The 12575-nt window shown below is 44.2% G+C and overlaps 1 protein-coding gene across 2 annotated transcripts in view; it reads right to left on the bottom strand.

Moving 5' to 3' along the window:
• Positions 1-12575, bottom strand: part of AMOT (angiomotin) — a 50340-nt gene that overhangs the window by 29079 nt on the left and 8686 nt on the right. Inside the window, exons 1-2 of one of the 2 annotated variants that reach the window (XM_065729572.1) lie at positions 8000-8174; positions 5676-6594 (exon numbers count right to left, since the gene is read on the bottom strand). In XM_065729572.1, the coding sequence (XP_065585644.1) occupies positions 5676-6594; positions 8000-8174 (1094 nt within the window). Of the gene's footprint in view, positions 1-5675; positions 6595-7999; positions 8175-12575 lie in introns of those variants that run through there. The other variant, XM_065729573.1, reaches the window with a different exon arrangement.

Here is a 12575-nt window from a genome sequence, read left to right as displayed (position 1 = left end):
GGAGACCACCAGTTTAAGCTCTGCTTTATTACTGCTGAAGAAACCTTTTTTTTAGAAACTGTGGATTTACCAGGCTTGGATGACCTAAGAGGGCAGGCTCTGCTTCCTCTTCCAGTTACACCCAATCTCTAACTTCTCTAGATGTTCTTTACACTAGCAGTTGAAGTCCACTCCCTCCAAGCTGCAGCCAGTCCCTTCTCGAGCACTGACCTCAGGCTGATGCAGACCCACTCTGGCAGGGCAGCATGCTCTGCAGTGCTCCTGTTCTGATAACATTTCCTATCCTCCGGGCTGCAGTTGAACCCTGCAGCTGGAAAAGCACATACTGCTGTTCCCACCTGGCTGGAGCTGCTGCAGAATACCCCCGTGGTTGCCTGTGCTCACAGGAAGGACCCTATGGGATGGCTTAGCAGAGCACACCAGGGATAATGATGTTCACAGCAGCTGCCAGCGCAGTTCCTCTACTACACCAGGGGTGTTAGTGGCGTGTTAGTTGAAAGCAGCAGATGTGGACCTGAACTGGAAGCCGAAGGGTTACACAACGGGCTTCTCGACCAATGTGCAAACACTCAGCATCATCCTTCCTGTTCTGTGCAGAGCGAATGCATCAACTCTTCATACCCGTCCAAAGAGGAAACGTCTGCATTACTCACATCTGGCTGCCAGTGCAGGCACGAGTCGATACGTTCTCAGGCAGGGTTCACCATTTCAGAGCTGTGTCTCCTTTTCCCTGCTTTCCAGCAGAGAAGGTGCAAAGAAACCCCCAAGGTGACACTCAGGTTAACAGGGAAACAAACATTCTCATTCTCACACTTAGGAAGAAAAGAGTTATTAGTACTCTAGTTACTGCTTTTCTCTTCAGCCCACTCAGGTGACTATCCCCCAACAGCACCATTTCAGGAGCTACATTCTTCCAGGAATGTTTAGATGCCACAAGGATCTCAGGGGTCATGCAGAAGACAGATGTACAATTAATTTCCTCAGGAATGTTCCATTTAGTAGCAGCAATTTGGTTCTTCCTCTCCTGGCAGATCAGCCCCACTCAATGCATTTATTTCATTACTTTTATTCATCAGTTCTCACAATGAATAAGGCAAAACCAAAACAGGACATGCTCAAGGTCATCTAGTTTATTTCAGGTGGTTTCCAACACCTTTCTCAGCTCACTCATGTTACAAAGTTAAAACTATGTATCTTCACAAACTCCCCAGCTCCTCCAACTCTCTCTTTACATGTCATGCTCCTCTGTTTTGATTTTGTAATCAATTAAGGGCTAACCTTGTTGTGACAATCTGTGATGGCCTGCAGAGGATAGCTCAAAATAGATATGTTGCCAGCCTGCCTCACAGCTGAAAACAAACCTTCCCCATCTTCAACACACAAAATTCTTTCTGAAAACAACTTGAAGCAGTTATTCATATAGGATTAATCCCACCGATCTGTGTATGCTGGTAACATAAGCCTAAGGACTGTTTAGATAGGGATGCTGACAATATGGGCTATTTCAGGAAATGCATCGCATCATCCTGCCATCAGTACCTTGCTGTTTCCACAGGACCTGAGCCTTAAAGAGAGGAACTCAAAGGAAAGAGGGTCAAAGAAGAGATAATGGCAGCTAAATTCTGGAGGGACCCTCCTTGTACTGATGTGCCTAAGTAGCAACTTTTTTTTTGTAATCTACTATAAAGAACTCTAGGAAATTGTGGCCAAGTATTTCTAAACAAGATATATTTCCAAGATTTCCAGCATTTTGGCATTCACATCCAATGCTTCCTGCGTCTTCAAACACCAATCTCACAGGTTCAAGCTACAACATGGGAACTGGGAGCCTCCAGTTTTGTTGTGTTACCAGCAGTTTCCAAAACGACACAAACTCTCAGCACAATTATCCAACAGGGCTCATACAGCCCGTGTTTCAAAGAAAAGATTCCCCAGTAACCCCACAGTGGCATCTTAACCTTTTAAGATCTTGTATGAAAACAAACTGCCACGTGCACGTTCAAAGAACTTTTCAGTATCCCCACTACTTTCAATTTTGTCTCACAAAATACTTAGATATATTTTGTGGGTTCAAAATACCCAGCTTTGAACACCCTTGGATTAAAATGAGAATTGTGGAGTTTATTTCTCCAGTAAACTGATTTTAGACCAACAGGTTTAGGAAGGCAGATGAACCCAATGGTGGTGCTTGAGATTTTTTTTATTTTTTTATTATTATTTTTATTTTAGGTCAGAATCCTAAATCTTAAGGTACAAATCACTCCTGGGGCCACCTAGCAGTACTGTTGATAGAAAGGTAACAGAAACTTTTCTCTATCTGAGAATCTTTCCTCGGGTAACCTGCAGCAGTAATGGCAATTATACCCAAACTAACCACACAAAAATGCAGCCAGACTCTTGAAATACTTGGAAAACAAAATTACTCAGTATCTTTAAATTTGCCTTGCTGTCATAAAGACCTCAAACACTGAAAACAACCCTGCAATAATTCCTAGAAATGTTTAAGCTTGAGAAAAGAACTTTTAAGGGCCACTTCATTTTGAATGCTATGACACAAGAATCTCCGCTTCCTTTACAGTCCCTGGCAAACATCAGAGAAACACACCACGCGGGCCAAGTACAACTGTGGATTTATGGCTCTGCAACTACAAGGGTCACGTTAGCTTTTAAGTCACGAAGATAGAGATATGGCATAAGGGCAGCTCTGCAAGCAAACCCAGCCAACAGGAGCACTGAGGCTGCCAGGATTGCAGGAACCAAGCCATGCAGAAGATCTATGTGCAGAGAAGCAAAGCGGGGAGGGCAGAAAAACGAAGAGATCAGGAAAGGTCTCCAGCTTGTTAAAAGCATTTCTGCCTTCCCAGTTTCTCCTGCTATGTCAGGCTCAAGCCGCTGCAGGTCCCCGCTGCCCCCAGCCCTCCCCGTGAGCCAGAATGCAGAGTGCAGAAGGGAGCAGGCTCTGCTCGGCCAGGCAGCTGAAATCAAACTGATGCAGTTTTGTTCTGCCTCCCCGCTGTACCTGATTATCCCCGCTTTGATGCTGCTCAGGGGAACGTGGGACACAGAGAGGATTTACTAATTATGGGACAAACTCTCAAAAAGTTTCTGTGCAGTCAGCGGGATTAATGGCAGCAGCAAGCACTCGGTCACTTGGACAGGGGATGGCGATGGAAGTGGAGACAGCAAGGCTCCTCTGTGCACAAGGCTGAATCCAACCAGCCCCTCCACCCCAGTTCTGCCCTGGGGGACACGACTGCAGCACATCCTGGCCAGGGCTCCTCTCAGACCTGAATGTCTGTGGCACCACTGGTGCTGAGGTGCAGTGGAGTTAATAAGGACAGAACGGGATTCTTGAGCTTTGCATGCAGCCAGTTCTCTTCTGAACTTGACAATTTCCAAGTAGCAGCGCAGATGCCTCTGGCATGCCCACTATTTACATTAAACCAACACTGCTATGAACATATACGTGTTCCCAAACTTACACCGCCCAGGAGCAGGTGAGGCAAACTGTTTGCAGACTGGTTTAAACTTACCACATAGCCCATTCCTTTCCCAGAGCAGGGAGGGCGAAGCATGAGAATGATGTGAATTCCCCAATGTTTATCTTGCTCAACGGGTTTTATTTAACCACATCGTTAGGTCACCCTCAAATTCCCCTGAACAATGAGGGGAAAACCCGCAGAAATGGGTGTGGCTTCACCAGCAGAAAGAAGGGGCTTTGTTTCCTTGACGTGCAGTTCAAAAAATGCACACATTTACCAATCCTAATTAATCCTGATAAACACAGAGCTGCAGCACAGGAAAGCTGCAGTGGCTGTAAATACTTTATCACTGAAGAGAGGCTGCTAAGACGCACTGCCTGGTGCCATGCAAATGCACTCCTCACAGTCATGTGCCTTTAAAATGCTCATGCCACTACCCAGCTGCACCTTTGGTAGCAGAGGTTTCTTGTCTAAATGACAGTTTCTCTTAATATGGGAGAGGGAGGGGAATACAGGACTCGCTCCCTTCCTTTGCTATGCTGCTCTGTAATTTATGGATTAGTCTTGCAATTGTTCTACTGCTTCAGCATTTGCTTGTAAAGGAAACCTCTTCTCTGTGCAGCTATTTAGATTAAAAAGTAACCTCATTAGATTCCCAGTGCTTTGAAGACAAATTTCAGTTGCTTCCCCTACTGGAAACCTTGCCAGCTGAACCTTTCTCCTCCTCCCCCCTCTTCTTTCCAAGCAGCCAGGATCCATCCAATACAGACAAAAATCACCCTGTCTAGAGGAGCTGACTGTTGGCATGTTTTCAAATACCTCTCCCTTGCACAGCAAGCAGGCAATGTCTCAGACTCACTATATTTAATATTAGGAGCATTTCTGATGCAGCACAAGCATTAAGGATCTGTTTCCCTTTCCTGCGTGTAGATTGGAGGCCTTTGAATTTTCAAAAAGATTTGCAGTGAGCTTCAACAATCATTACCACCCCCCCAAACCCTTTACTTCCCCTCTTCCTGGCCTCTTTATTATTTATTTAGCCAGATCAAAGGGCCTTTTCATCAGGCTTGTATGCTGCTGAAGTCATTTCAGATCACAAACAATGGTGGACAAACTCTGAAAATAGCTCCCCATAGGACTAAGAAGGATCTGAGCAGATTCAAATTCCCCAAAGCTCAGACTCTGTTCCCAAATACAGACTGGTTTCTTCCTCCCACTCCCCTCAAAACACAACACAGTATGTGCAAACACAAATGCACAGAGACCTCACCATTTTCTTCTGTAGCAATGCCCTCCTGTTGCTCCTTTGTATTACTCTTTTAGCTTCAAAGCCAGGACAAAATCATCATACCAAAGTTCCCTCTCCTCAGCCTTGGATAGAGATGAGACGGTAAGGAAACAGGTAAAGGAGAGCCGTATTTTCAATCCACCTGAACAAAACTTCATCTTCACCCACGTGGCCACCAGCGTTTGGCTCTAGCCAAATCTACTTTCTAATCTAGAGGAAACAAGAACTGGCTGGGATTTCAAATTGTGCAAGGAAAACTAACAGAAGCCAAACAAGCAAGTCTGGAATGAGGAACAAAGCACACACCATTTTCCACTCCTATGTGTCAGACTACTGAAAAATCTGTAAAACTCTAAGGGAAGCTCTGGCCATTTTTGTTCCCCTCACCATTACTGATTTCACTCACTCTCTCCTTTCCTACATGGCTTGCTTGTTCCCTACATTAGGCGCTGCTTGAACCTAAACAAAATCTTTTCCCTTGGCAGATGTAATTAAAGAATTTCTTAAATACTGCAACGAGTAACTGCAACTTTCTAGAATGAATCACACCACAAGCTTTTCTTTTTCCCTTTCCTTACAGCAAGCCTTCTGCAAGGCTCTGGAGCTGCATTAAACTTCCCTGTGCCATAAAAAAAATCAATCTGTCTGGTTGCTTTTTTTTCTTTTTTGTTTTTGTTGTTGTTGTACATTTTTTTCCCTCTCTAAAAGGCATCAAGTCTCTCCAGCTAAGCCAATGAAAGATCCTACAGTTCTTCCAGACACTGTCTGCAGTTGAACACAATACGTAGTCTCATATAAAAGCGATGAGATCTTTACTGAAAGATAATCTGCCTCAGGAGTGAAAACAGTGGATGAGCTTCATGCCTTCTTTTCTTATCTGGCTGCCATTTTAAAATCTTGCTTACCTGACTGACCCATACTCAGGGGGATGTTGATACCTCATCATAGGCCCATCCGATCTTCCCTGCTGGCTCACGCGATGATCGCTATAGAAATGCCCCGAGTCCTGAGGTTTGCAGTTCATAGATGGGGTGGATACGTTTTTGTAAGGATATTCTGGAGGAGGACCCCGCTGTTCCATCCCTTTCATGCTGGGCTGGGAAGGGGGCTGCACCGAGTTCTTGTAGAACTCATTGGAGCCAGAACTTTTATAAGGGTCGCTCGACTGCTGAGGAGAAAGCGGAGAGAGGGGGGAGAGCGGTGCGCTCGTGACAGGTGCGTGTGCCTTGACACCGCTGGTGGCCAAGGACAACTGCATCAGCCTCTCGCTCAGGGAGCGGACGTGTCCTTGCTTGAGGTCCTTAAGTCCTTCATCCTGGTGGACCTTCCCGGGGCTCACTCGCTGAACCGTGGGTCGCCCTTCAGTCCTCATTTTTTGGTTGGTCACCCCTGTTACATAAAACGCTGCCCCGACACTAGCATGCGGCTGGCCCCTGAAATACTGCGACTGCACTTTGGCTTCCTCATAGGTCGGGAGATCCTCGCTGTTTTGGAGTCGCGGGGAGAGCTGCTTCTCCATGATGCTGTTGTCCACCTGAATCTCCTGGCCCTGGGGCTCCTGACGGGCAGCATGAGTCACGAGCTGGTGGTCCTGGGAGCTCAGCCCTTCGTTCTGAGATGCTGGACTCCCGGTGCTGTTGAAAGGGGGGGCATTTCCTGTGGCTTGCTGGTGTAAGGCAAGAAGGTTACGGTTGTCATTTGGGTTTCCGTATCTGAGCTGCTCCTGCAGCAGGCGTTGTAAAACTGTCGTAGCTGCTTGCTCTTCTGAATTCCTCATCTCAAACTGTGGTGCCTTTTGGGTGGAATGTAAAAGCTGCCCTTGACCTAAGGAAAGGAGACATGGTTATTAGAGCCTAAGTAGATCAAGAAGATGACATTTAAGAGCAATGACTTAAAATATGGAAGAAAAAGGCAGGTTAGATTACCAAAGGTTCCCATAACAGTGGGGGTCATTAAGGCCCTTAGACCTAAGAAGGACTCGCATGCTAGGGGGCAAAGCCTCAAAGGTGATGAAAGGTGACTTGCAAGTTTATAGGAATATCAATTGACTGCAAGCTGCAGGGGTACAGGCTGAATACCTCGTACATTAAGACTGCTTTCAGGAGAAGGGAGACCCAAAATTCACAGGATGATGGTAAAAATGCCTGAGCCCTGCTTGTTTTGCACTTACAGCTACCAACAGTGAAGTAAGTTTCCTATATTTGCAGAGAGACAAAGATAAAAGGGTGAAATCACCAAACCATCAGCTTTAAGGAAGGGGGGGGAAAGAAAAATTAAGAAAAAGAGTTCTGTTGAGACTGCATATGATTCACAGCAAGTAGATGCATCTCTTTGTTTAGATCAGTTAAAACATGTAATGAATACCTGGATAGCCAGTTGATTTTTATAGTTAATACATAGAGTGAGATCAGTACCTAGTCTCCATGCTACAGAAAATAGTACATAATGGGGCAAGTGAGGACTCTAACTTCCTCCTATACAAAGGCAACCAAATCCTCACTCATCTAAATATCATCAGCTGAACACATGCAAATGCAAGAGGAGGAAAATAGTTGTCTGATCTAAGGCACAGAAAAAGATCTACAAGTGACAGGAAAAACCACTGCGTACCAATGAAAGAAATACAAAGAGCCAATGTCAAGCACATCCAATGAACAGATTTAATAGGCAGTAACCAACAGCAGTTATCCTTCACTTAGTCTCCCAGTAATTTGTCAAGGAAACTCATACCCTTAACAAGGACCTAGCATAAGCTGAAATATCAAAAATGAGTATCTCTGAGGCATTAAACTAGAAGCAGAGCTACTTCTGAGCTAGAACAGCTCAGAACAGAGCATGCTTTAGAAACGCATGTTGGTATTCTGATACTACCTTCTGACACCTTTCTTCTGTACAGCACTGTCCCTTAGGAATAGGCAATTTGCTCACACTAGCTCATTTTGTGGCAGACCCATGGATAGGCTGCAGGAGTCAGGAGACCTGGAGATCTGCTTCGTTCAAGGTCTCCACAACCAGCCAGTTTCCTCTCTCAGGACAACCTAACATACAAGTCCTCCCCTGGAATACAAAGCCTCAATGGGTCAGGCAGACAGAACTCTTCTGCAAACTTTCATGAAGAGGAAGTTAAAATCCACCTCATCCCGGGCTGCCTCATCGAACTATGAATGTGGGCCCTGCTGAACAGCCAGAAATGTGATTTTTCTGAAATCCTGTTTGAAGCAGCACATACCTACGTCCTTCACTTTGACTTCCTTGGCAAGGAGGAGCGGTTCTGGCACATGGGGGGACACAGCCTTCCTCCCACACGTCCAAAATTTCCACTCAGAGATGGCTTCAGTCTCCTCTTCAGTGGGACAGATCACTTGATACTCTCCTCGCTTCCAAAATAATTCTAAGGAAAGCATTGAAAACATCATTTTAATCAGCAGACAAGACCCTAGAAATAACAAACCTTGGTTCATATTTAATATTTGTCTTTGTAGTTTCTTGTTTTCTCCCACAACCCAGCAATTCTGATCCCTTTAGGATGAATGAACCCCCATGTCCCTAACAATCTACTCCAGCTGCTGCTTTAATCATGACAATTTCTGCTTCGAGATTAAATGTTGCCAAGTAATGCTCTGTTCCATCTGTGCCTCCAAGTGAAACAGTGATTAAAACCCTCTAATTCTTTAACTCCATTGTTTTATTTTTTTGCTAAGAATGAAAGCTGCAGCGCAGATGATGATACTCTGTGCTTGCAGCTCCTTTTTTCAGTGGAACAGTATATTGCAAATTTGAGCAGAAATCCTTTGATGAAAGGTGCTCTGCTTATGTGCTTCATAAACTTCTACAAACTATGCTTCAGAAATGACTGAGAATGATTGGTATATAAGCGTTAGCTTTATTTTACAGACTGGGAAAGTGAGAGAAAGAAAAGGACACTGCCAAAGTCTATGCCAGAAATACACTGCAGAGCCCACTCTAATTCCCCAAACATTCTTTCATTACGTTACTTTTCCCTTTCTGAACATAAAAGCTCTAAAGAAACTTTAACCATTGAGGGGAGAATCAGAAAAATGTGCACCTAGGTACATTATTCAAGATGTAGTTAAATCTACTTCTAAAGGTGTCCTAAATAAAAAGGCAAAGAAACAAAAGAAGAGGAGCTTACTTGTGTGCACTGAGTTTGTACTGTAGGGGTAAGCAATTAGAACTAGCAAAATTAAAAATATTCATTGGAATGTATATTTTTACTTAATTTCCTGGAATGCTGCAAAAAATGAAATGAGCAGACGTAGTGGAGGAATGCAGACGTGGATACTTCTGCCTACATCTCATTATGGCACACATACACACCCAAGAAAAATTATCTCAGATCTGCAAGTTAAATACTTGAGGTGTCAACAGCAATTTTAAGGCACATGAACAATATCTAACCAGGGAACAAGGCTGTGTTGTGTGGTGTGGTACTTCAAGATGGTGGTTGAAAAAAAACTTCTAATGTCAAATTCTTAACTGGTGACTTAGCTCAAGAGGGATATATTGAAAACAGCTGCCAGCAAATATGCAGCAAAGAACCTTAGACCAGGCATTAAGACAGCATATCACTACAGCAGTTTCTGGTCTCCTTTCCCTGTCTGCACAAGAGAAGTGAGGGATTCCTTTCTTTCTCCCTCAAACTGGTATCACTGACTCTTCTTTTTCTTTTTTCTTTTAATAAAATTGCCCTAAGCAACCTATTTTATTAGAGCATAAAAAGGCTTTTATTATGCAATATGATGCTGTCTTTCCACCCAAAGTTTTCCTTTGTCTCTACAGGAAAAATGTAAGGGGGGGAAGGAGAGGGGGGTGTTGTTTGTTTTTTTTTAATACAAAGATACAACCCAGCTTGAGATTCTGCCTCTCTGCCTCAAAGATTTTCTCCACAGACAAATGCAATCTGCACACACTTAACTCATGCAAACACTCAAGGAAGCAGTGCTGAACATAATCATTTCACACACACAGTTCTTCCTCACAGCCATGTGAGCTCCTTCTGCTATCAGAAGATGGGTGTGCACGGTTCACACTGTTAAGTATCTGCTGGGAATGAGCACTCTCAATTTTAGCATGGATGCAAAAAATCCAGAGAAAGAGGTGGAAAGAGATGCAATATGAAGATCCCCTGGCCAGCAAACCCAGTTTCTTTATGACATGCTCTATGCTGCCTTTCCACCCAAAGACTCCCTTTGTCTTAACCGTAAGACTGTTAGCACGAAGCCTAGATCTTTCCAATTCTATCCTATTATTTATAATTAACAAAAAAAATCTTGTGCAATTAACTTTGGTGGCAGCATTCTTGGAATCTGCTTTCTGGGCAAGCTGGAAACTCACGGCAGAAACCAGTTAGTGGGGCTTTTTTATGTAACAAAACACAAAAACGAACAGTACCGTTGGAACTGAAGCCCATGTGTTATTTATTTGGACACCAAATTCTATTTGTGTCAGGCTCTTCCAGCAATTTCATTTCTCAGTGTGCCGAGTACTGGAATTAGTGAGGTGCACTGGAAAAGCTGTTATGATAGAGTTGGAAGGAAACTGATAGGTTCTGTAAACATTCTAAATAGACATCTTTTTTGGTTTAGCCTAAACCTATTAAGATGGACAGGGATGAACAGTTAACTACATTTGGTTCATTTCAGACTACCAACAACTGCAAAACTACTGGCTTAGGCACTGCATGGTGCATTCTTCATAACCACAGAGCCTAGCAAAACCTTGCTTTCCAAGTGGAAAATTCAGGTTTTTAACAATTCTCCTCCAAGCAGGCACCATGATGTAGAGCTCCCAGGCTGAACAGACTTGGCATTTTGCTCCTGAGTGTCATAGCTCATGGATGACAAACATATCACCTCATCTCAATTCCTACTCCTGAAATTACCTTGGTCTGTTTTTATCTGCATGTTCCCAAGCCCAGAACTGATGAACTAACACAGGAACTGCGAAGTGTTGGACACAGTCATGCTCAGGCCAAGGAGAGGCTGAACAGGTGCTATTTAACAAAGAAAAGGCCCATTTTTACTGGGCATTGTGTTAAGGTGCAGTAACCAAGGCTTCTGTGTGAAACATCATGCAGTTGTGCACAGGAACTGTGCCAGTCTGTCATAAGGAAGTACAATTAATGAAGATTTTAAAAAGATAACACTGCCAGGCTGTAAGGAACCAAGGCAGTGCATTTCTGAACAGCATGCAAATGTCTTTCAGCATTGTAAAAATAAACAAGCTTAGACAAGTGAGCTACTCACCGCTGCTTGACAAGTGACTATAATGCTATAGCACAATTAACCTGCATGGAGCAATAATAATCTCACAAGCAAAGAGAAGCATCTCTCTAGCTTGTGAAACAAGGAGGAATGCAAGAGTCCCTGTGAGGACAGCCTGTACATACTTGCCCAGAGTGACTGCTCAGCCAAGAAGCTAATTAGCTCACGCATCAGGTGGGATAGAAACAGGTTCATCACCTCAACAACGCTGTAGTACAGTTAAGCACTTTCAGTTTTACTACTAAACTTTGAGTCATTCATATACAGACAGAAAAATCCAGCAATGGTCAGATTCCAAACTCAAGCACTCAGTAAATGTAGCTTCTTCAGACAGAAAGTTTCTAAGAGGTCTGATGATTTTGCCAAGTATTCTGCGTTTCACAAAATACATACATGTAATACTAAGCCTGGCTGCCTACAGGTGATGGATGCTTATCAGTCAGATGAAGTCTTAGGTTGTTTTTTTTAGGTAGTTATCTCCAAACATACCTGCATGCTGCAATAGAGAAAGGGAACATAAACCAGGGAGAGCATGGGAAGAACAGCCTCTGAAGTCCTCAAGCAACCGCAGAGACCAGCTCACATGCTGAGTCACCCACTGTTTAACAGAAATATGCCCTTACTACATGGCCCATGCAAAACTTGGCACACAGATTGCCTGATCCTGCAAAATTCACAAGTGCCTGTAAGACCACTGGAAACATGGCTCTTCTGCACACACAATCCCTTTGAAATGGTTAGAAGCATTGGACTCACAAGGGTGGGGTCCAAAAATTATTTAATGGACAGTGCAGACTATCACTGAAGGCTCTCCATTTCACTGCAGTCCTACCGAAGGAAGAGGAGTGCACACGCTGAGACAGTCTCTCAGTGTGCTGTTCCTAAATGTTCCCAAGGCCAATACCCACAAGGCAGCACACAACAAACACCACAGTTTTGATAGTGCTTCAGTACCTGCTCAAAGCCAAAAGCAGGTTTCAGGCTCCAGCAATAAGCACATCCACAGCTTTCACTCAAGCATCCCATCCCTGCTTGCCTGGATCTGCTGACTGCATCTCAGGTGATCTTGAAGGGTGGCACCAAGCAGGTGCATGGAGCAGAGCCAGCATTACTCATCTTCATACCAGAAGGACAGAGTCACTGGGCAAACTAGAAAAACTTCCTTCTTTTAACTAAAAACAAGAACAATGTCACCCGGAGGTGCGCAAATAATACGCATACCCTTTAGATTAGCTCATCTGGCAATGACAGCAAGAGGCCACCAGAACTCTCGTGCACTGGTCCCAGCCCTAACGCCTGAGCCCACCTTGGCCCTGCCTTGCCACAGTCACCACCCATTCCCCTCCAGCACTTGTGGGACTGGGCCTTGGTCACAGAACAGCACAAGGAAGCCTGGCACACTTTAAAGAAAAGCAGCAAGTCATTTGGTCTTGGAAAGATGTCAGAATGCCAACACAGGAAGAGCCCCTCGAAATAAAAGCACCATGGAAAAACTCAAAAGGCCTTAGAATTACTGTTCCC

The sequence above is a fragment of the Cyrtonyx montezumae genome, unplaced genomic scaffold (assembly GCF_038088225.1).
Source record: "Cyrtonyx montezumae isolate F1298 unplaced genomic scaffold, pur_monq_1.0 scaffold_11, whole genome shotgun sequence".
Lineage (NCBI taxonomy): Eukaryota > Metazoa > Chordata > Aves > Galliformes > Odontophoridae > Cyrtonyx > Cyrtonyx montezumae.
This window is presented reverse-complemented; position numbering and strand designations above follow the sequence as displayed.